At 45.0% G+C, this 23,470-nt stretch overlaps 2 protein-coding genes across 6 annotated transcripts in view; both read right to left on the reverse strand.

Moving 5' to 3' along the window:
* The window catches only part of RRP36 (ribosomal RNA processing 36), a 31,615-nt gene extending 20,889 nt beyond the window's left edge, over window positions 1-10,726 (reverse strand). Inside the window, exons 1-2 of the mRNA XM_083605471.1 lie at window positions 10,393-10,726; window positions 6,001-6,479 (exon numbers count right to left, since the gene is read on the reverse strand). Of these exons, the coding sequence (XP_083461597.1) occupies window positions 6,001-6,436 (436 nt within the window). The 5' untranslated portion in view covers window positions 6,437-6,479; window positions 10,393-10,726. The remainder of the gene's footprint in view (window positions 1-6,000; window positions 6,480-10,392) is intronic.
* A 153-nt stretch (window positions 10,727-10,879) lies between these two features.
* The window catches only part of LOC310758542 (neuronal PAS domain-containing protein 4-like), a 34,235-nt gene continuing 21,644 nt past the window's right edge, over window positions 10,880-23,470 (reverse strand). For all 5 annotated transcript variants that reach the window (XM_083605137.1, XM_083605138.1, XM_083605140.1 and 2 more), the window contains 7 exons: window positions 22,726-22,889; window positions 22,033-22,138; window positions 20,362-20,614; window positions 19,333-19,442; window positions 17,998-18,145; window positions 13,327-14,297; window positions 10,880-11,329 (listed from right to left, as the gene is read on the reverse strand). In XM_083605137.1, the coding sequence (XP_083461263.1) occupies window positions 11,298-11,329; window positions 13,327-14,297; window positions 17,998-18,145; window positions 19,333-19,442; window positions 20,362-20,614; window positions 22,033-22,138; window positions 22,726-22,889 (1,784 nt within the window). In that variant the 3' untranslated portion in view covers window positions 10,880-11,297. The remainder of the gene's footprint in view (window positions 11,330-13,326; window positions 14,298-17,997; window positions 18,146-19,332; window positions 19,443-20,361; window positions 20,615-22,032; window positions 22,139-22,725; window positions 22,890-23,470) is intronic.

The following is a 23,470-nucleotide window of genomic DNA, read 5'->3' on the forward strand; positions in this document are numbered from 1 at the left end:
ACTCCAGGTGGGATCTGACCCGAGCAGAATAGAGCAGTACTATTATGTCCCTTGATCTGGACACTATACTTCTGTTAATGCAGCCTAGAATAGCATTCACTTTTTTGCTGCTGCTGTATCACACACTGTTGACTCATGTCCTTTATTTAAAGGCTTGATATGCCACTTAAACATCAACACTTCCAAGCAGCTTACATAAAATATAAATGAAAAACACCAGTAAAATCATGTGTTAAAAATAAGTTGACCGAATTTTTATCAAAATTTAGGTAAAAGTTTCTTCATTTTTAATCAAAAATTAAAAATGTATAACACTGCAAGTTATATAGCCATCATGACTATTATTTATTATGTTTCTTACCTGCCCTTTACCACAAGGTCCAATGACCGCTTACAATAAATAAAAGCACAATAAAATTAAAACTACTGTAGAAACAAAAGCTCATAATTTCAAAACAGAAATTTAATACAACTCTGGTAACCACGGGCAACAGTATTCCATTTTAAAGTGATCCAAGCTGGAGGCCATCACAGCATATTGTAAATTCCATAGTTTGAGGGTAGAAGGTCAGCCTGCTCTTTGATGCAAGAAAGGCCAAGACCACAAATATCAAAACCAGGTTCTACCCAAGGGTAATGGGAAAGCCCAGCACAAAACAGATTGGATGCCATACATGTTCAGCCAGAGCGAAAGTCAGGCTCACCAGCTGGGACTGCCTGAAATACCGGTACTGAAATCTGAAGTGCCAAACTGTCTAGCAATGTAATACAGTGGTACCTCGGGTTAAGAACTTAATTCGTTCCGGAGGTCCGTTCTTAACCTGAGGTACCACTTTAGCTAATGGGACCTCCTGCTGCCGCCGCAGCACGATTTCTGTTCTCATCCTGAAGCAAAGTTCTGAACCCGAGGTACTATTTCTGGGTTAGCGGAGTCTGTAACCTGAAGCGTCTGTAACCTGAAGCATCTGTAACCCGAGGTACCACTGTATTGCTTAACATATGAAGGCTGGAACCCCAAGGATATGTTATTATTAGTGACTAAGTCCTATTCAAGTCAATAGGCCTGCTTACATGCTCCCACTGTACGACTGCATAGCTAATAAAACCCAAGGATATTAAGGTATTTAACTGCGTTAACTACATGGATAAACACGCAAGGCACTTTGCTAAATAGCAAAAAAGATGTACCGACCGTTGCGTAATTTGGAGGAAGTCAATTTGTCTAATGGCAACATTCGCCAATGGAAATCTACTTTTCTCCAGAAAAGCCAATTAAAATTTGATTATTCAAACCAGGGCTTTTATCTCATTAGCATATATTTTTAAGTTAATTTAAACCATCCACCCCATTTATTGCCTGCAAAGTTCTGAGCAGAAAACACTAGATACTGTCTGCCGAGTTCGGAAGAATGCACTGTGTCAATTCCATTTCATTCACATTTGCAAAAGTTTCCCCATAGAAGCTGGGATGCGGGCGGGGAACCACGTCCCATTCAGATTCAGCTCAAACCATGGTTGAGTAGCTTTCCGAAGCTTGTCTCAGTTGGCGGCTCCTTCTATTCCTCCTCACTGAAGTCTCTTTTTTGCAAATCACTGAGCTGAATTCACTCCCTATAATTCATTTTTATTTGTATTATTAAGTCTCATCCCACACCTTTCCCTCTCTTCCTCTCATCACCGGCATTTGCCTAATATAGACTGAAATCTCTCGGAAGTACAAGGCAGTATTAAAGCACTACATAACCACCATAAAATAAAATTGTGATAAAAACCTCCAGATTCTCTTTATAGCCCTCATGATAATGGAGGCCTTTCCTTGGGCTTTGAATTCTGGGAATGTGTGTGTGTGTGTGTTAAAAAATGCAGGCAACCCAAATTCAAAACACTACTGCATATGTCATAATTCCGCTGTCTTTTCTGTCTCTTTGCAATGCTTTCAACATATTTATGATTCTTAGTTCTCTCCTTCCACAACTATCCTTCATCCAAATAGCAACCCGTTGTCATACAAACCAACTGTGTGCGACTAGGATGCTACAAGAAAGACAAGGAAACAGCGGGCTGGACACCTCGGCTGCCAGTCCATGCTTTTTATGGGCCACCAAACCAGTCAAAATGCCAAGGAGACTGCTTTCACAAAGAGGACCACAGCCAGGTTCTCCCATCTCTGCCGACACAGGGCGATAGCCAACGTTACTCATGATCAAGACTTCTGGAACTACGTGAAATTTCATTGCTTCACTTCTTCAGCTCCATTACCATCAACGGTCCAAAGTTCTCCTCCCACCCCTGACATACACAACCGCACCATTTCTCCTTTCTGTATGCCCTAAACACCTTGGGGTGTCTTTCCTCAGGAAAAACCCCTTAGCCCTCATTATTTAAATAAAGAGTCCCTCCTGAAACAAAGCCAAAACAATCAACCTAAATGCATATTCTTCCATGTTCCCCTTGACCCATTATCTCCCCACAACACACACATGTGATGCCCCCAGTTTTAGAAACTCAAAATACAAAGGCTAGGCCCCAAATGGCCCCTTAAACCTGGGTTGCGGTTGCCACAAGAGAATGTCTGTTCGCCAAGGGATTGGACTAGATGACCCTCGGGGTCCCTTCCAACGCTGCAATTCTTCAATTCTAGAATTCTATGATCTCAACTGCATTGTTTGAGTGCAGGTTGCTGTTACAACAATTTGCTTGTCCCAGTATGCAAGGAGAAACACACACAAGGCAAATGGTATTAGTTATGGACTAAGGCTGTTTTTAAACTGTGGTTGCCAACCTGGCATCCAGAAATCTCCTCATAAGTCACAACTGGACCCATGCCAGTAGCAAAATGCGCCTGGCGCCTGGCTAATTTCTAACACTGGTTGCCCCTCAACATAAAATTTAGATTTTAAGAGGACTTGTGTGTGCACGCAAGCTACCACACACCCACTGATGGTGCTATGTAAATAAACTAACCATACCAGAATGCCCAAGAATTAGCCTCTGTCTCTGCTATATGGCCAACAAACTACATCTGTTTCTGGCTGCCTGTTCATAAAAGATTAGAGAAGCAGCACTGGCTTTGCACATAAACCTTTCTTCATCCATCTTCCCACGTTTTTCCTGACCTGCATTTGATATTAAATTATATGCATTTAAAATTAATTTGTTCCCAATGATTTATTCCCTGCAAAAGAATAGCTGTATGTGGCTGTGTTTTGTGCCACCACCTAGCTACCTATTATTTGTATGCCAATTGATTATGTTCTCACCACCTTCTGTTTTCATATTTGAATTTCATTAGTGCTCTTTGCTCCCTCTTCTAGATTCATTTATTATGCTAAATGAGACCTAATCCGCGTCCCTGGTGAACTCATTAGACACTTTCCCAATTAACCACGCTGCTATTTATAATTGTGCTTTGTTTGTGGTACATCAGCCATTTTTTAATTCATGTAAAAGCATCACTCTCAGTGTTGCCAATTCTCAACATTTTTCAAATTAAAATTCTTGAGATAACTGCATTTTCTCCCAGGCAGCAACTCTGTACCCATTTACTTCTGAGTAGACGTGTACCGGACTGCACTGTCAGAGATATGGTTCTTGGAAGCACATCAGTATAAAAACAATCTGTTTTAATTTGAATAAATTTCTAGCCTTCAGAAGATTAATATAACAATGGTTGTCTGACTTTAGAAGAGAAGGTAAGACAACACCTACCACTACCAAATATAATTTAAATATGTTTAAGGTGCACAATTCTCAGTCGGTTCCATGATTTAGGAAGGAAGGAAGACAAGATTCTGATAGCTTGGATTTCACAACTTTCTGTGGCTTTGGAAGATATAATCAGTCTCAATTCTTAAGAGCAAATCTTGTTTTTCTGCATTGAAACAAGAATTCCAAAGCTAACTTAAAAGGCTGCCTTAGGAAATCTCACTCAATGATTTTATAAATATCATATCACATTGCTTATTGCATTTAGGAAGCATATTTTCAAAACAGAAAAACATGTTTTGAGTGGCTCATTTGTTCTTTATTAGTGCTTCTGGCTGCTTCTTGCTGACAGTTCCACAATGCCCTTATAAGCTCTTTCTGTGGAGTAGACCAAACCGTAATTTTGGCTGAAGGCTTGAGCATACATTTAGAACTCTAGAGTACAGTCAATTCTCAACAGATATGACAAAGAGAGGAAATCTACAGAATTACCACGAGGCAAACTTGGCTTTCAAGTAGTAACTAAACTGATTTATTACAAAGATCAGTTGCTTAGTGCAGCAGTCAACATGACTCACAAAAAATGCTCATTTTCAGTATCAACGTTTGTTTCCTAATCCTCTTTTACTACTCGAGCTCTCTCTTTTTGAATTTGCTACACTTGCACCAACTCTTGGGGAGGGCACCAATGCACATTACATATTTCAGGTCTGAAACTAGTGGCAAACAATTTTAGAACCATTGCAGAGATCAAACAAGGAACAAATTAGCACTGTCATAACGTAATATTTTGAACTTTCAAAAAATCCACAACGTTCTTTGAGCTTCTTTAATCTGCTGTCAGGACAGCGTAAAGGAAAACAGATCACCCAAACCTGAGGCCAACAAAGTACCTTTTTAGGAGACTACTCCCCTTCCTCCATGAGAAAATGCAAAACATCCAACCAGAAGACTAACCTGCATTACAAAGTGTTCTCATTAGACAACCGAGGCAATGGCACCGTTGACGGGGTGCAAACAGTGAGCTGCTATAGGGCAGCAGACAAGTGTGTCGTTTCCAGCGATCAATTCTTACCTTGGTGAATGTAGACAAGCCGCTGTTTCTCCAGCCTGCGTTCCCCCATCCTCAGGCTTCAACAGGGGGATAACACAGCTTTGTTTTGGGCTGGGTGATATCTGATTTTCAATATCGCGATATACCATCAGCTAAACATCTCAACATATCAAGATATCTGATAGTAACTCCTGCCGCCGCCAGGCCTCGCAGGCCGCCAGTGATTCTGCCGCCACCACCGGGACTTAAAGGCTGTTGCCACTACTGCCTGTGAGGTCCCTGCTGTTTCTGCCACCACCGCTTCTGTCTCCTAGCAAGCCTGCTGGCAGTCCCAGATTATTTGTATTCCCATGACTCATCACTGTACTTTGGATTGTCCTGAATACCACAATTTGGAAGCCAAGCCCATAACCCCAAGTTTGGATGCATTTTGGCTTGCCTGCTGATGAAACTGACTGTGCGGTGATTGATAATAATGACATCTATCCGTTTTAGAGCCCTTAGTAGTAGCAGTTGCCAAGTAAGTAGCCTGTTTGTCTCTGCATAGTTCCATCCTTATCGGTGATGTTTAGCTGGCGATATATCGCGATGTTGAAAACCAGATACTGATTAGCCCTCACACACATTGTGATTCACGATATATTGCCAGGTCAAATATTATGAAACAGATATCATGATGTGAACTTCAAACCGGTTTTGGACAATATATTGATATATCACCCAGCCCTACTTTGCCCGATCAGCTGTTGTGAGGAATAGCTATCATTGTTTTTAGTGGTTTGACTACCATGTGGCATTTATGCAGCCTTTAAAAACGACAGGCAATTCCATATTTCAACACAACTTTTTGGATTGCAATGACATGTTTCCACTAAATAGGATGCAAGAGATTATTCAACCGACAGCCCCAACTTCTTTGGTATCTGAGCAACAGAATATACATTCATGCAGAGTATGACACAGAAAGGCACACTCTCTATTATTTTCCTGCTTTCAGAGGCGGCACGAAGCATGAGACACACCTGACGATAAGGCAATTATGTAGGACGGTTAGGTGATAAAGAGAGCAGTGTCAAGGAGCGCATCTGAATGATGGCTATAATGCACATTAATGGTTACACGCCCACATCTAAGGCGGTTAATTAGAAGCAGAAGCCACCGGAGAAAGAAAAGCTCAAAACGGCTGATAGGTGACACAAAGATGCACTATTTATTGAATTTTTCCAAGCATCAACGTTTACCTTTTGTTAAATCAGTCTTTGAAGAAGGCTGGCTTGTTGTTTCTTCAGGGCCTTTGTTACTGCTTTCTGAGGCATCGCTGCCAGTTTCGTCGTCATCGTCGTCTTCACTGTCTGTATAATCGCTGTCCTCACTCTCACTCTCTGCTCTCTCATATTCACTGTCATCCGACTCCTCGTCTTCAGATTCCTGGCCAGGAGAATTCACTTCAGGCAAGAGCTTTGGTCTTTTGGCATCTTCGGGACTCTCCGCGGTGCTGCCTCCCTTACTGCTCAAACCTTGCAGAGGTCGCTTCTGAGCCAACAGTTTTGGATTTAGGATGTTGATCGGCCTGCTGTCCTCCGACGTCTGTAATGCTGGATTCCTGCTGTCCTTACCAGAGGGGGAACTCTTCTTTCTGGCATTGCCCCCTCCTTTATTCCCACGCAGCTGCTTCATAAGGCTTTTGGTTTTGGGATGCTTCCAAGTCACTAGACTCAAGCTGAAAGAGAAACTACTGTTAGCTCTCCACCTTATCACAGTTTAAGTTGCCACAGAAACTGTAACTAACCATTTGTTGGCAAGCAGGCCAACTCATGCACAGTTCAGGGCAAGAAACAGCTGCACCAAAAGCTAATTTACAAAGCTGGAGGCTTGTCTTATTCTCTGAGGTGGGGGGCAGACTATGACACTGTGTGTATATGGGGCAGGCTCATGAGGTTGATCTTTTGCTACAACCCCAAAACAGAATTGTGGTGCTTAGATTCTTACAGAAAAGAAATACAGAGAGGTGTGTACTCCCGTTTATATTGTGATGCTCTAATGAACTGGCAGTAAAAGCATCTAGCTACTCATTAGGCCTTTAAATGGATGCTGCCTTCTGTCTGGTGCTTTTCAAAGTTGGGTGCCTCTATCTGCTCTAAAGAGATGACCCACTAAAATGATTGTATTCCTTGGAAAGAAATGCAATGGAATAGAAACTACCATTAGAGGCTTTGAGGAAAATTCCTACTCCGTTTTGTCCAGGGCCCCTGATGTTCTTAAAATTCTGCACAGGAAAAGCCTTCGATAATGCAACATACTAGGTTTAATCCTAAAACGTTCTGCTGGGTCTGACCCAGGACATACAATGCAGTCTTATACATGTTTATTTGGACATTATTCTGACTAACTTCAATGGGTGATTGGGTTTAGAATTTCAGTACAATATACAGCCATGGAAAAAGAGTGCTCTAGTCGTTCTTTGGCATTTCATTGACAGCAAATAGCAAAAAGCAACAGAAGAACATCTGGCACCTTAAAGATTAACATTTTTGGCACAATTTTTTGAAACCTGGACCCCATAACCTTTTGCAGCAACTAGCAGAGTTACTCAGTTGGTTCCTTTGCAGCAGAGATGGAGAACCTTTGACCCTCCAGATGTTCTTGGACTACAGCTCCCATCATCCCTGCTCACTGGTCATTCTGGTTGCAATCCAACATCATCTGGAGTGCCATAGGTTTCCCATCCCTGTTTTATATCTTTTATCTCAGCTCTACCATATCCAAGTGGGGAGGGGGAACTTAGTCTATGTCAGAGGTCAGCAACCTTTTTCAGCCATGGGCCAGTCCACCATCCTTCAGATCACGTGGTGGGCCGGACTATATATTTTTTTTGGGGGGGGGGTGAACGAATTCCTATGCCTCACAAATAACCCAGAGATGCATTTTTTAAAAAGGACACATTTTACTCATGTAAAAACATACTGATTCCTGGACCACCCACGAGCCGGATTTAGAAGGTGACTGGGCCGGATCCGGACCCCGGGCCTTAGGTTGCCTATTCCTGGTCTATGTGCTTGCTTCCCAAATGGCTGGTGCTGGGGGAGGAAACAAATCCAGCCTAATCCCATGATCTATTTACATATTTAGTTAAGCAGTATTTTTTTCCTCTGCTTTTCCTGCCATTCCTCTGTCCTGGAACCTACATGATTTCAATATGGTCTCCCCTCTAGGCACTGACCAGGCACAGAACTTAGCTTTAGCAAGGTGATGGCCTCATGTGTCTTTACACCATACCTCCAAAACTTGACTCATAACTAACTGCATGCAGGACCAGTTAGCCTTTTTCTGTTAAAGTCTATTTTCCAGAGGTCTTGTGTTTGGTAGAGATCTTAGGGAAGCTGAGGAAGAGCATTTGCTCTGCACCTGTTTCCCACCCTGCCCATATTCAGAAGTCCTTAAAAGCGTATCACGGGATGGTCCCAGAGCAATTAAATTCTAGTAGACAAATTCACAGTAGACAGTTACATGACTATGTATTCCATATTCAGAAATGGCATTTAGTACTAATGTTTATCAGAAGCGGGAAGCAAAGCAATGGAGCAAGAGTGTCATCTCCATCCTGCACCAGACCCTGGACCCAATGGATTTTGCTCTGATCCAAAAAGGCAACTCCCATATTCTTTGTTGCTCACTCATCGCATTGCACACAGCTAGGATGTGGGGTGTTTTATGCGACAGAAATGTGGCACACAGAAGCAAGAGACCCTTTTAAATTGCTTATGAAAGTGTGGGTTGGAGTAGAACTCCGAGGAGGGCAATAAAGGATGTCCCTTCTTCAAGTCACAAAGACATTGGATTAAATATACAATGTTTTGAGGGTCCAAGATAGAGAGATGCCCTAGGGTCGCCACTTTCAGAAAATGGATTTTGTAACTTTACTACCAGACAGAAATCAAAAGGTAAGTTTTACAGCCAATAGCAATTAACAGTTAAACTGTATTGCTAACCTGTTATGAGGCTAATAAAGGAACCGGGCTAGTACCTGTAAGAAAGTGCCAAATCTAATGTACATGGTGTTGTCTTTGGATTTTTAGCAAGCGTACCATTTCAGATCTTTCGCTCAATCAAAATGCAGAGGTCAGGGCTAGAGGTGACATTTAGGGTGGTGTGAAAATGCAGCCCCCTTCCTCATGTGGTGCAAATGACTTAAGGGGACCAATAACTGAAATAAATCTAATGGGGAGACAGAGCTGGGTGCCATGAGCACATCAATGACAGCAAACCTCAGAACTCTAGATGACCTCTCACTTAGTGGTTTAATGTAGCTTGAAAAACAGTTTAAGGGTGAAGTGAGATATATGCCATTAATGTTCCCTCTGCAGTAAGTTATAGATCCATGTAAGGGAATCTATTCTGTGAAGCGCATGGTAAGAAAACCACAGATGGATTGGACGGTCTAATGCAAGGGTGTGTGGTGTGGTTATTGTTTTATTGCTCCTTTTTAAAACTATTATTCGTGCTTTTATCTTGTGTTTTTATATTGTGAACCATCCTGAGATCTTTTGATGAAGGGCAGTATATAAATCAAACAAACAATGAATAAATAACTACTAATAGATCTCTGGGTGACTTGCAGTAGATCACAAAGGATCTACTTGTACTTGATGAAGCAGAGCCTAACAATACCTTCCTTCCCCCACCCCAGTGAAACAAATTACGTGCTGACAGGAGGCTGGGGGAAGAGAACGAATGCTGGATTTTGCGTGGAAGGAATATCAGCTTATTTCTGGCACTCAAAACAAATTCCAGGGTTGAGAAGCACCAAGAGATGTCCTGATCATTACTTCTAAGTGTACGAACACCACACTTTCTAGGCACATGTTCTGCACGTGGCTCCAGCAGACAGACCTCAGGGTTCTGGAAAAAAGAAAGTGGATCCCAAGGCTAAAGCCCTCCCACTTGCAATCTAATTACATCAACTGCCCTCAGGTAGGCCAGGAGGAGTAAGCCTCCCGTTGTCCACTCCCTGGCCCCAACACCTAGTATTCTAGAGATAGACTGCCCCTGCCCCTGGAGGTTCCATTTAGCTTTGATAGCCCTTCTCACCTGCCTGCCACAAAAAAGCAGTTAAGTCACCCGGCGCAAAGGCATTTTCTGGGGCCGCCCCACAGCTCCAGAACCCATTGCCAACTGGTGACCTGGTTAACTTGGGGCCAACAGGCCCCTTGGGAAAACTTTGGAAACCCACCTGCCCCGCCGGCCTTTCCTACCACTCCTACCGTGTTCTCTCACCGTTGGTGGATTGCTGTTTATCGTTACACTCTGTTGCTCGTTGTTTTCGGGCCGGGTGTTTATGTTTTATTACAGCTGGGGGGTGTTTAAAATTCGCAATAAACTGCTTGCAACTGGGGCACTGTATTTCATCGCGAGGGTTTTCAGCTCTGAAAAAGGCAACCTATAACAATCTCTAAATCGGTAGAACAGACTCTTAATCCCGGGGCTGTGGGTTCGAGCCCCACGTGGGGCAAAATAAATAAATAAATTCCTGCAATGGCAAGGGGCTGGACTAGATGACCCTCGTGCGGACCCTTCCCAACTCTACGATTCTATGAAACGGGGGGAAATATATAGATATATATGAATGAACCGACCTGCAGTCCTGTGGGGCACGTGGCAGGCAAGGGGCTTTCCTCCACTGCTTCCCCCCTCCTCCTTGAGCTTACAAGGCCCCAAAGAAACCCCGCTCTCTGGTCACCGGTCCTTCCCGCCTCGCACACTGCCTCGGGGGTGCGGCGTTGCGGGGTCAGGGCTCGAGGAGGCTGGAAGGGGAGGACGGGCCGCAAACCCGGAAGAGGAAGGTCGCGCGAGCAGCAGCCGCCGGGCCGGAGCTCCACCTGCCGCTGACGCGCCGCCTCCGCTCCACGCCCCCCGCCCCCGCCAGGCCTCGCTCGGCTGCTCCCAGCGCCACTAGAGCCCCGCTTGCAGGCCGCGGCCCCGCAGCGCTTTCCCGTATCCTGGCAACGGGAGAGGATAGCGTCACAAAGGGCGGGACGCGCATGCGCGCGGGAAGGCTCGGGCCGGGGCCCGCCTCCCCTGTGGCGTCACGAATAAACCAACGAGAGAACAAAAGGCCCAGTAGAGTTTTTTTTCCTTTTATTGTTGATGAGCGCGCTGCAGCGCCCCCTAGAGGGCAATCGCGTTCCTTGCGTCGCCATAGCTTGTCCTCCACTGTCCACATCAGAAGGTGGTTGAGACCCACTGGCAGTGTGCCTGGTCACTTTCTTATGTGGTCTCATGCCTCAGGCCAATCCCATTCTCCACAGACCCTCCAATTTTTTTCCTGTTTTCTAGGATTTTCAGGAGCCGTCCTAGGTTTCTGATTTGATCCAGGAATGTCCAGCTTCTCCTTAGGAAATATTGCAGAAATATTGGGAGGATATGGTTGGACATCCCCATTTCACTGGAGAAATGTTGAAGGATAGGTCTCCACCGCCAGGTTATCTGCCAACACGGGCTCTCATTTCTAAAGTCAGTCTCGGAGGCAACCAGGGCACGTTCAGCAGAACATGGCCTCTTCTGGAAAGACACCTGGAGGAAGGAAGGATGCAGGAGTTAAGAGAGAAGAAACGCTGTGGTGCACCCACAGCTGCACAACCGGACACCTTCATCTGCCCCAGCTGCAACAAAACATGTCTTTCCCGTATCGGTCTCTATAGCCACAGCAGGCACTGTAACTCTCCAACGGTTTGACCCTTAAACATGCACTCCTTCATTGTCCCCTGAGACAGACAGGTGCCAACAACAGCAAGGCTGACGCTTTTTCGCATCATAGTTCTTACAGCTTTCCAACATGTTGACTTCACTCCAAAAGGTGCATGTGCCCCTCCATTGTGTCCCGAGAGAGATGGCAACAACAAGAAGGAGGGACATTGTTCAAATTAGATGGGGTGGAAGCTCGTTTGCCCTTTATTTTCATATATGGGAACTCTGGCCTGCTGCAATTCCCACTTGTTGGCTGTGCTAGCTAGGAGTGATGGAGCCAACTCTGCTTCAGCTACTGTGTTTAGGAAGCTGTAGCAGGCATGATTTGGCTATAAATTGGGGGCAGGGGAGTCAAGGGCTGTGGCTTGTAAATAGGTAAGAATAGAAGAGCCTGGTTGCTGGATCTGACCAAAGGCCTGGCATCTAGCCCAGAATCCTGTTTTCGGAGTGGCTTGCGTTGTGGTGTTCCCTCCCAGCAATTCATCACACTGACTACTTCTTGGTTATGGTTTGATATATATATTATTTTCAAGCTGATTATTTGTAAATTTTGGATGATATTCTAACCACTAATAATAATACATTTACTACATTTATTAGCCATGTGTTGCAGCTGTATTTGAGCAGATTATTCTGTATGGCAACATGGGTTTGTGAAAGCAAGGCCTGGCTGTAACAATACTCTTGTTACCTGCCTTTTGCAGGTATTATCTATTTATTTCAATTTATTACTTATTCAAAGGCATGCTGTTCACTCGAGGTAGAACATAGCCATTGTGGCTGTTATGTACTGAAGTTCTCACCCTGGGCCAGCAGGGGGATACTGTAGATAGTTTTGCAAATGAAGGATCGAAAGTGACATTCAGTGATTGGATGAATACTGTAGATAGTTATGCAAATGAAGGATCGAAAGTAACGTTCAGTGATTTGATAGTTTTAGAAAGTTGCTACAGTAACGTTGTACTGGAGCTCTATATAAGCAGGCTGACTGAGCCCTTCTGCTCAGTTCTGTTCTGGCCTCTGAATAAAGAAGAGCTGTTTGAAGAATTGCTGTGTCGTCTGATATTTTCACCCACAACTTAACAGTGGCTAGTAGCCTTATCCTCCTTGAAAGTGGCAAATCCTCTTTTAAAGCCAGTCAGTCATGGGTTGCAGGTCATCATCCCAGGGTTGTATAAATATCTTTAGATATATACCCTGTTTTAAGGCCACTCCAGGCATTATGGAGGTCCTGCTTCTAGCATGAAGACAGTACTGCCCATTTTTATTCCAGCCAGGAAAGCTCTCCATAAACCCTTCATCTCAGTATGGATTCATACGGGCCAAGCATGCAGTAGCTGCTATAAAGTTTACGGAGAGATGGTTGTAAACTTCAGGCAGGCAGTGCTTCTCAGTGGTTTGGGGCATTGTAATTTTGGTCTTGCCATATGACTGGACACTGAAAATTTCACGTGTTGAATGCCACCACGACAAAATCTTTTAAAGCAGCAGCCATGTAGTTTATTATTCCGCCCTGCATCAAACCTGAGTTGAGGTGAATTCAGGATTGTACTGGCCGCAGTTACTTTATTTCAGAGATGCAGAACATACGGTCCTTCAAACTGATAAAGACAAATTCTTGGGGTGCACTATTTAACCCAATAATTGGTCTTTCTCAAGATGTCCCTGGACTCTAGCTCGCATGAGCCCCAGCCAGCTTGGTGAATGGTCAGGGATGATGGGAGCTGTAGTCCAGGAACGTCTGGAGGGGCATGGGTTCTGCACCCCTGCTTTATTGGTTCTTTATAAACTGTAACATTATGTTGAAGAAGGGCAAGCAGTACCTTGCTGAAATACAGTATGGAATCTCCCATCCCACTGGGAGTCAGGCACATGGGTACTGGGTGATGCAGAGGAAGAATGCAAGAAGAGGCACTGGTCAAGGCAAGGAGTTGTGTCTGTTTGAGGAGCCTGGGTTAAGGAAGCCCGTGGCTCAGTGTTTAATGCGTGAAAACTGCTTTCTGATCCAAGCTCAGAAGTGAGCGGGTTTAAGTGGTTAGGGTCTAGGAAGCTGTTTAAGATGCTGGCGATGACATCTTCATCCACAGAGAGATCCTGAGGGAAATCTAGAGCTCCGTTAGTCCCCAAACCCTGCCTTGGTATCATGTGAGTGTCCTCAGCAGACTGCCTGGGCCACAAGGAAATGCCGGGAGACTTCTGAGGTGCTTGCTTTGCGTATTGAGAGAAGATTTCAGCCAGGGAGTGGATTTGTCCAGCCAGCATGCTGATGGCCCATCTGTCAGGGTCAGGGCTTGTACCTGTTGTTGGGAACATGCCTATGGTTGGCCCTCCTTCAAATAATGGAGAAATGTCTACAGGAGGGCTGCTGTCAGGGGGAAGTGCATTTCCAGGGGAGCAGAGGACATAAGGGTTCATGGAGGGCAGCCTGTTGGCATTGTCTAGGCTGGAGAGACTTTTGGGCCCACCTGCCGGAAGGAATGGAAGCCTCGTTTCTTGAGGCGGCTGCAGGGTGCCTGCCTCAGCGCTCATGTTAGGGAGAGGGATGTTGGTTGGAAACAGAGACTGGAGGGCAGAAGGAAGCATATTTTCTTCGCATGGCTCAAGCAGCTGAGAGGGGTTGTACTCATGTGCCCCATCCATGGCTGCCACTGGTTCTTGAGGGAAGAAACTGGCTTCATTCAGCACTGTCGTCTGCGGCTGTATTTCTCCAGAATTGCATTGAAGATTTGGGATAGCTGGGGAAACAGCTCCACGCTGTGGGTCTTGGTTCCGGAGATAGAGGGCTTCTTCCTCCCTATGCAAGGGTACAAAAAGTGTGCATTGAAACAAGCGCTGGATGCCATCATACCAACAGGAAGGTTACTGACACAGGTACTCAAACCAGATTTGGTCCTCCCATGCCACTGTGTAGCATAATCAAAGTATTGTGAGAGCACAAGGGGATGACAAGCATGAGGGCATTTGCATAGAGGGCATTTGCTAGAATTTGCAAATACAGTGGTACCTCAGGTTAAGAATTTAATTCGTTCTGGAGGTCCATTCTTAACCTGAAACTGTTCTTAACCTGAGGTACCACTTTAGCTAATGGGGCCTCCTGCTGCTGCCGTGTGATTTCTGTTCTCATCCTTGTCAGGAGTTCAGCCTACACTTGAGTAGGACCCTGGCAGAAACACATGCCCGACTGGCATGTTCCCTCCCTCGTGGTCGATCGTTCGGGAGCTTCATAAGCTTTCTTCTGCCCGAACATCACAGCGACCGATGCCTACCGACACCGGCACACTTAGGGATCCGCAGAGTTTGTGTATCATGCGTGTGACAAGCCTCAGCAACTCAACATTTTGGCTAATCTACTTTATTTACATATAAACACACACGGAGCACTGCAACATGGCTCCCTTTTTCTCTAGCATCAGACAGCAAAAGGGGGGGGGGGACAAAGAACAATAGTCCCACGTCATGGAACACAGTAACACAAACATCCTGTCTCCGTCACTTCCCACTCTATGGAGTCAAAACATATACCGTCATGTGAAAGACAACAACAACATGACTGCAAGCATGGATCAGGAATTCTAACAATCCTGAAGCAAAGTTCTTAACCTGAGGTACTATTTCTGGGTTAGCAGAGTCTGTAACCTGAAGCGTCTGTAACCCGAGGTACCACTGTATTGCTAACGTAGTACAGAAAGCAGAAGGCGTCGTTTGCAACACCAATGTACGTTGGAGCCAATTCAGATTTGCAGACATAGGAAATTGGGGAAGGGGGAGATGAAGAGTTAAACAAGAACCAGAGATGTTCCTTTTTCCTAGCGCAGGGGTCTGCAACCCACAGCTCCGGAGCCGCATGTGGCTCTTTGCCAAGGCTCCAGGGCGGATACTAGCGAGGGGAGGAGGCGCATTGTGCACCCCGACACTCCCCACTGTGGCGGGCGCTGTACTGGCTGTGACGTCGCATGGGGGCGGTGCGTGCGTTAGTCACGCACCGTCCCGACGTCACCTTCCCGCCCGCCCGCTACATTGTAAGGGGCATGTACGCTGGTCACTGCATTGAATGGGGGCATGTACGCTGGTCACTGTTTTGAAGGGGAGTGAAGAACACACATACAAAAAAAAAGGTAACTTGTTAATTTAACGTTTATTTCTATGAGGAGGAGTAATTCTGAGGGGTCAAACAAAGAAATAATAAAAAAGTGACAAAAAAGTTATTTTTATAATGACGAGTTTTGCAGCTCCCAGTTTTTTTTTCTTCGGAAATGGGTCCAAGTGGCTCTTTTTGTCTTAAAGGTTGCAGACCCCTGTCCTAGCACTTTTCATCAAGGCTGCCTCCAGACCTTTGGGGGGGGGCGGTGATTTAAGTGCATACAGAAAATGTAGGTTTGTACAATTAAAATGCTCTGCTGCCCTAGCACAGCGAATTCACTTTGAAAAAGGAAAAAAAAGAGGATTTTTTGTAGTTAGGAAAGTGACATGGAAATGCACTGAAAAGTGGAAGATGAATGAATGATTCACTGGAAGATATATAAACACCCCACAAGCAAACCAGGATGAATGCTCAATAAAGCCTAGATCTAACCAAACCTCTGCATAAGCTTTGTGCAAGAAAATCAGGATAAATGCTCAATAAGCAGGTTGTCTGGAGGAGCACTTTTTTCATCTTTTGTTGTATGCTACAAGTGGAAATGCAGTCGACTTTTCAAACTGCTATCCTTGCTGCTGCAACTGCTTTTCCTTTCTGTGTACAGTGGTACCTCGGGTTAAGTACTTAATTCATTCCGGAGGTCCGTTCTTAACCTGAAGCACCACTTTAGCTAATGGGGCCTCCTGCTGCCGCCACGTCACAGGAGCACGATTTCTGTTCTCATCCTGAAGCAAAGTTCTTAACCCATTTCTGGGTTAGCGGAGTCTGTAACCTGAAGCGTATGTAACCTGAGGTACCACTGTACATCCAGCTATATTCTGTCCATTGCATTCCATAAGCGCAGGGAAGGGAAAGCACAAGTTGCCTTAACAGCAATTAAAAAAAACACCCCAAAGACATTATTTCAGCAATCTTTTTAAAAGTCGAATGATGAAAGATGTTCTAAAGCGCTATTGCCCAATTATTTTCAAGAAAACCTCTTTAAAACTAGGGCATGTCTCCAACTACTATTGGAACGAATCCATTCAAATCCATGGATTTTACTTTAGTCACACCCATTAATTACAAGGGGTCTAACCTGTTGTGAGTCAGTTGAGTACAACCCTGTGTTACGGCAAAGAAGACATAAACTGTGCTACTGTTCTGAGTTCTTTTTTCAAACTTAGATTATGAGAAAAGTCGGAAGAGCCGTGGGGAGAAGAGGACGGCAATGACTGGGTCCCCATCTCATGGTCATGCAATGCATTTTATGTGGAGCTATGCTTGAGGATGCTCTGGAGGCTGCAACTGGTGCACAGGACAGCAGCGAGGCTGCTTGTGTAGACAAACTACTGCCAGCATATATATCACTTTCCTTGTGGGATTTGCACTGGCTTCCAAGCTGCTACTCAGTGAAATTCAAGGTGTTGGTACTAACACATAAGGTCTATACAGGACCGGGTTACTAGAGAAACTTCCTAATCTCTTATATACCCAGTAGGTCACTACAATCTGTGGGAGAGCTTTTCCTGCAAGTTCCAAAGATCTCAGAAGCCCTCTCCAAAGTAACTATCTGGCAGCCAGCCACCATCTGTGCTTTCTGGAAATGAAGGGAGACATTTTTGTTCCAAGCAGTTTTCCCAGCCGGATGAATGGGTGTTGGCCGGGTCTATTTTGTTTTAGTTTAGTTTTAAATATATCTGCAGTTTTAAATGTGTTTATTATACATCACATCGAGATAATGATGTAGAATGCAAACAATAATAATTCACAGAACCATAGAATTGTAGAGTTGAAAGGGACCCCAAGGGTCATCTAGTCCAACCCCCTGCAATGCAGGAATCTCAGCTAAAGCATCCATGAAAGATGGCTACCCAACCTCTGCTTATAAACCTCCAAGGAAGGAGAGTCCGCGACCTCCCAAGGGAGTCAGTTCCACTGCAACATAATTTAAAATGAAGGAAGCACCTTAGTTGGGAATTGCCCTCGAATATTACCGGGACACAGGTGATGCTGTGGTCTAAACCACAGAGCCTAGAGCTTGCCGATCAGAAGGTCGGCAGTTCGAATCCCCTTGACGGGGTGAGCTCCCATTGCTCTGTCCCAGCTCCTGCCAACCTAGCAGTTCGAAAGCACGTCAAGTGCAAGTAGATAAATAGGTACCGCTCCAGCGGGAAGGTAAACGGCATTTCCGTGCACTGTTCTGGTTCGCCAGAAGCGGCTTAGTCATGCTGGCCACATGACCCGGAAGCTGTACGCCGGCTCCCTCGGCCAATAAAGCGAGATGAGCGCCACAACCCCAGAGTCGGCCACGACTGGACCCAATGGTCAGGGGTCCCTTTACCTTTACTATTACCTATGCAGGGAATGTCTTTACCTGAGAATGTGGTTGGTGCAAATGATCAGCTCTCCTCCCTTTCCATTCTCCCTTATCGCAAGAACTCGCACCCAAGCCCAACTCAGGTCCTTGCAGAGTAGACGGACTACCGTGTGCCGAATGTGTCTCCCAGAATCGTGCACTGAAACTGCAAAAATAAGAAAGGGTTATTTGTTTAAACATAGGCGCATAGAACGCCTGGTAGCTGGAAGAACAGCAGTCAACTGAGCTGAAATTACATATTGCCACTGTTCTATATTGACAAGTTTGCAAAGCAGTTATGCCAACATAATCCTGAGTCCCTAAGGCCAGCTGAAACAAGTAAGCCAACTGTGGCTCTGGTCCACGGACCCAATTAGATTATAAGAAGAGCTCTGCTGGATCGGGGCAATGGCCCATCAAGTCCAACATCCTGTTCTCATAGTGGTCAACCATATGACTAGGAAAACTGCAAGTAGGACAACAGCACCCTCCCCTGCATTTCCCAGTAATCAGTATTCAGAAGCATTCTGTGTCCAACAGTGGAGATAGAATCATATAGCCATCAGGATTAGCAAACAATTGATAGCCTTATTTTCCATGACTTTATTTAATCCTCTTTTAAAGCCATTCAAATCTGGCAGAGGCTGGATGGCTACCTATCACAGGTACATTGTCACATGAGATTTGCTGCCAGTATCGAGGCTACCTGACCCTTGCAGTCTCTTAAAATTAAGGTGGCTAGCTGCATAATAACCCTCTTCTACAAAAGTATTGAACATGCAGGCACCCTGTACTCTTTCCCCACCTCTTCTCTAACCACCCTACTCCAAATTCCATTAGTACAGTGGACACACGTTTGCAACCCGCAGCGGCGCATCTGCGCACATGCAGGTTGGAATTGGCGCATCTGTGCATGCGCAAAGCACAATTTAGCACTTCTGCGCATGCGCAACCACCAAAACCCGGAAGTAACCCGTTCTGGTACCTCCGGGTTTCGGCAGTCTGCAGTCCGAAAAAATGCAACCTGAAGTGTCTGTAACCCGAGGTATGACTGTATATGTCTATACAACACCCTGCAAGTTAGGCCAGCTGTTTCACCAAATCATAGATGAGAGCTGAGTCTAAAAAAATAGTGGCCAGCTTGTTTAATACTATGCGGTGAGAGCACTCCAATGGTGCAAGCCTATGGATGTTAACTTAGAAGTAGACCCCAATGTTTTCAGTAGCGTTTACTTCCGTAGGGATGTGCTTAGGAATGCTCCCATGATTCTCTGAGTGATGCCATGACTGTTAAAGAGGTGTGGATGTTGCTTCCATCTTCCTAGTCATTCTTGTCTCAGGCACAACACTCACTCAGAGTCCTGTGAATCTCTACAGCTCTTCCAGTATCTTCAGGATGCAGGAGACGGTACCAAGACTGTCCAACCAGCTCTTCCTTTTGATAACCAAGATGGTAAATAACGCTTGAGGGGGAGAAAACAGGGAAGAGTTTAATCAATATGAAATATACTCGGAGTTGAGTGTGGATTTCATGCTCTTTATTCAGCTCAGAGTAGCGAGGAATGAATGTTCCCCCCAAATATCTGCTTTATATACATTATTTACACAATGGGCCGCACGTGATTGGCTAATTCCTATAGGCCAATCAGGTTGCAGATTCACTTCCACCTGGAGCTGGATTGGGTGGCTTCTGCGGACCAATCATACTGCTGCATTGTTCTGGGACCAATCAGACTGCTGCATTTTGGATCCTATTCAACTCAGTACATAACACAATACTATGGTATCTCCATCATTAAGTGGGAAAGAAAGCACAACAGGCAACAACAGAACTTTTGTGCCAAGCAAACACCACTGCCTAGAATAGGATTGCCAACTTATTTGTTTACTGGCCTCTGCTCCTGTGCTTATAAGTGTGATTCTGCCCATGCCCAGCCACCAAAAGCTCTGGCAGCAGTTGATTTCCATGAAAATTTTCACCTGCTAATGATTGCAGATCAAAACACAGGAACAGAGGGCAGGTTTTCTTTTCTGGTCATTTGGCAACTCATTCCATTTGTAGAATGCTGTCGCTGTGTGATGCATCTCTCTCCATCACTACTGACTTTCAGGAACAATTGAAAAACATTTCTTTTACCCCGGTGTTTGATGCCTGGAAACTGCTGCTCCTGGCAACCCTGAAATCAACGGCTGATAGAATGTTTTTAACTGGTCTTATAATGCTTCAAAAAATGTTTTGTTTGTTTTTTAAAATTGATGTGCTTGTCACCCTGGGTTCCTTTGGCTTCGGGAGGAAGGGCAGGATATAAATTGAATAAATTATATCATAAATAATATCCATACTGGCCCTACTAAACTGCTCAAATAGTGGATTTTTCTTACTTGTCAGTCATCTCCACGATCTTCATATCCAGTGTGTGCTGGCTCTGGAATGAGGAGTCCTTGGAAGCCCCGTCTACATCTTCTGACAGGTGTGTGACAGGAGTACAGAAGGCAACAAAGGTCAAGGCAGGTGAGGAGGAGGTCGACTGCGGGTTGAGCATGAGGAATCTGCCACGCACATCCATGAAACGGTTCCTTCCATACCTCACCCGAAAGGCTCTCAGAGTGCGCATTTCAGTGATGAACTCAATTTCTGCAGCAATTAAAATATAAATAAATCAGGATGCTTAAAGCTCAGAGGCAGATTGAGGTTTGTGAGGGCTGATACTAGGCAGGAACTTGGAGGCGCTCCTCCGATTCCTTTTTGCAATAAGTACACCAACACAAAACTCATTCTCTGTGTAACCCGATTTTAAATCCAGTTCTGTGGTCTAATACAGGGATGGGTGATCTGTGGCTACAGATGCTCCTGGACTACAACTCCCATCATCCCTTGCTAGTTAGGGGTGATGGGAACTCTAGTCCATCAACATCTGGAAGGTCCCACATTCACTCTCCCTAGTCTGACAAGATGAAAGAAAATGACTTGTCACCCAATTCCGTGTTGTTTGAGAAGATGCATTTTACACCCAGGTTGCAGTTAGAGTTAAGACCATCTAAAGCAAGAGAAACACGGGTAGCGCTGTAGTCTAAACCACTGAGCCTAGGGCTTGCCAATTGGAAGGTCGGAGGTTCGAATTCCTGCGATGGGGTGAACTCCCGTTGCTTGGTCCCTGCTCCTGCCCACCTAGCAGTTCGAAAGCACGTCAAAGTGCAAGTAGATAAATAGGTACCGCTCCGGCGGGAAGGTAAACGGCGTTTCCGTGTGCTGCTCTGGTTCGCCAGAAGCGGTTTAGTCATGCTGGCCACATGACCCAGAAGCTGTACGCCAGCTCCCTCGGCCAGTAAAGCGAGATGAGCGCCGCAACCCCAGAGTCATCCACGACTGGACTTAATGGTCAGGGGTCCCTTTACCTTTAAAGCAAGAGTAGACAACCAGTGGCACAGCAGATATTGATGGACTACAACTCCCATAGTCTCTGACATACTGGCTGGGGCTGATGGGAACTGGAGTCTAGGAACATCTGCAGTGTTTCCCCAACTCCTCTCCTAAAGGAATAACTTTTCTTGTTTTAACTTTCCAAATATGCAAGTAATTTGCTGATGCCTTTCTTTGAGTGCCCCAGAAGTGAGGTGGGTCGTGGAGACCAGCTGTGACTGACTGTTTATAGAACTTCCTCCTCAACAAGGCTTCACTGGAACTTCTTTGTTATTTTTCAGATTCCAGGTTAAGCTTTGGTGTTCACCCAGGGTTTTCAGATGCGCTGGCTGATTTGAATTGATCTCAGTATTCTGTTGTTCTATTGTGGCTTTAATGGATGTTTGTTTTTATTGTATTTGTGTGCGACTCTAAACTACCCTGAAATCAATTGATAAAAGGTGGAATATATTTCTTTTTCTAGACAAGAAACAAAGAACAAAAAAAGAAAGGAAACTTTGCTTTTCACATTAAAGGAATATATGAAATCGGACGCTGATGTTTATTTCTTCAGCATACCATGCTAACCAGCTGAGATGATGCCGTGTAACATAAATATTAATTATCCCCCAGCTGCAAAGATCTGTCCTTACCAGTGCCTGGATGCTGCTGGGCAAAACAGAGCTTCTCCTGGACAATCTCACTTGCTGGGCTGTTCAAGAGGTCAACGATGGAGTCAGTGTGGGCTAAGAGTTCTACCTGCAAGAAGAGCATGAGAAATCATAGCAGCCAATGAATGATGACAGGCAACTTGTTTAGCATGTAGCTGTGTGTCACGATATTTTTAAAGTGAAACCTTGAGGACTATCAACTTTTGAAGTAGAACTGTGACCTTAAATATTCTAACAAAAGCTTTAGGAGTTGTAAGCGAAATTGCCTTCTTTGATCTACTTGCACACCATAGCATTTCATGCCACAGACATTTCCCGTTGCAAACGTTAGCATGTTTTGCAGGTTGACAAATTTCAGCCCCAATCCTTCTTGCCTCCAGTTGAAAGCATTGTAGTGAAAAAGGTTTGGAAAAAAAACTCAAATTAGAGCTTGGAGAGAGAGAGATAGCTGAATTCGACAACAGTACTGCATTAGATTAGACCAGGCATAGGCAAACTTGGCCCTCCAGATGTTTTGCGACTACAACTCCCATCATCCCTAGCTAACAGGACCAGTGGTCAGGGATGATGGGAGTTGTAGTCCCAAAACATCTGGAGGGTTGAGTTTGCCTATGCCTGGATTAGATCAAGCAAGGCAAGCTTGGCTTCCTCCCACCTGCAATAGACTGGACTTACCACAGAAAATCCAAGGAAGTGGGACACATTCTCAGAGACGTGAGCCAGTTTGCCATTTGCATTGAAAGCCAGGATGAACCCCGGGAGGGAAAGCAGCAGTTCTGGATCTTTCAGTGCAGCAGAAGTTGCGAGATTAGAGGATAGTCCCATCACTTCATGTAAATCTGAGAAAATAAAAAGATAGATTAATCGGTGCTCTGGATCCACAAAACGAGGCTTCCCATTCATTGGCTAAAGCCTTGCAGCACATCACCTTCCAGCTCCACGGTCCTATGATTCCAACTTTTCAGCCCCTGCATCAGATGAGAGAGTGAGAGAGCCCTGATTTGTGCATAAAGAGGCCACAATCTGTTTGCAGTGTGTTATGCACAGACTCTCTAGCTTCTGCCTCCCTTGTGAGGCAGAATGACCCAGAGACTCCCTTCATATTTTGACACATGGGTAGTGGTGCCACCACCCATCTTTTAATACTTTAGGCCACATACACAATAAAAGCACATTACTTCCCCCAAAGAACCCTGGGACTCATAGTTTGTAAAGGGTGCTGGGAATTGTAGCTCCAATGAGGGATGAACTACGCTTCCCATAATTCTTTGGGGGAAGCTGCGTGCTTTAGATGCGTTCTAAATGTGTGGTGTGTAGGCAGCCCACTTCTGAATACAGTGGTACCTCTGGTTACAAACTTAATTCGTTCCGGAGGTCTGTTCTTAACCTGAAACCGTTCTTAACCTGAGGTACCACTTTA

The sequence above is a fragment of the Podarcis filfolensis genome (assembly GCF_964270895.1).
Source record: "Podarcis filfolensis genome assembly, chromosome: 3".
NCBI classification, from domain to species: domain Eukaryota; kingdom Metazoa; phylum Chordata; class Lepidosauria; order Squamata; family Lacertidae; genus Podarcis; species Podarcis filfolensis.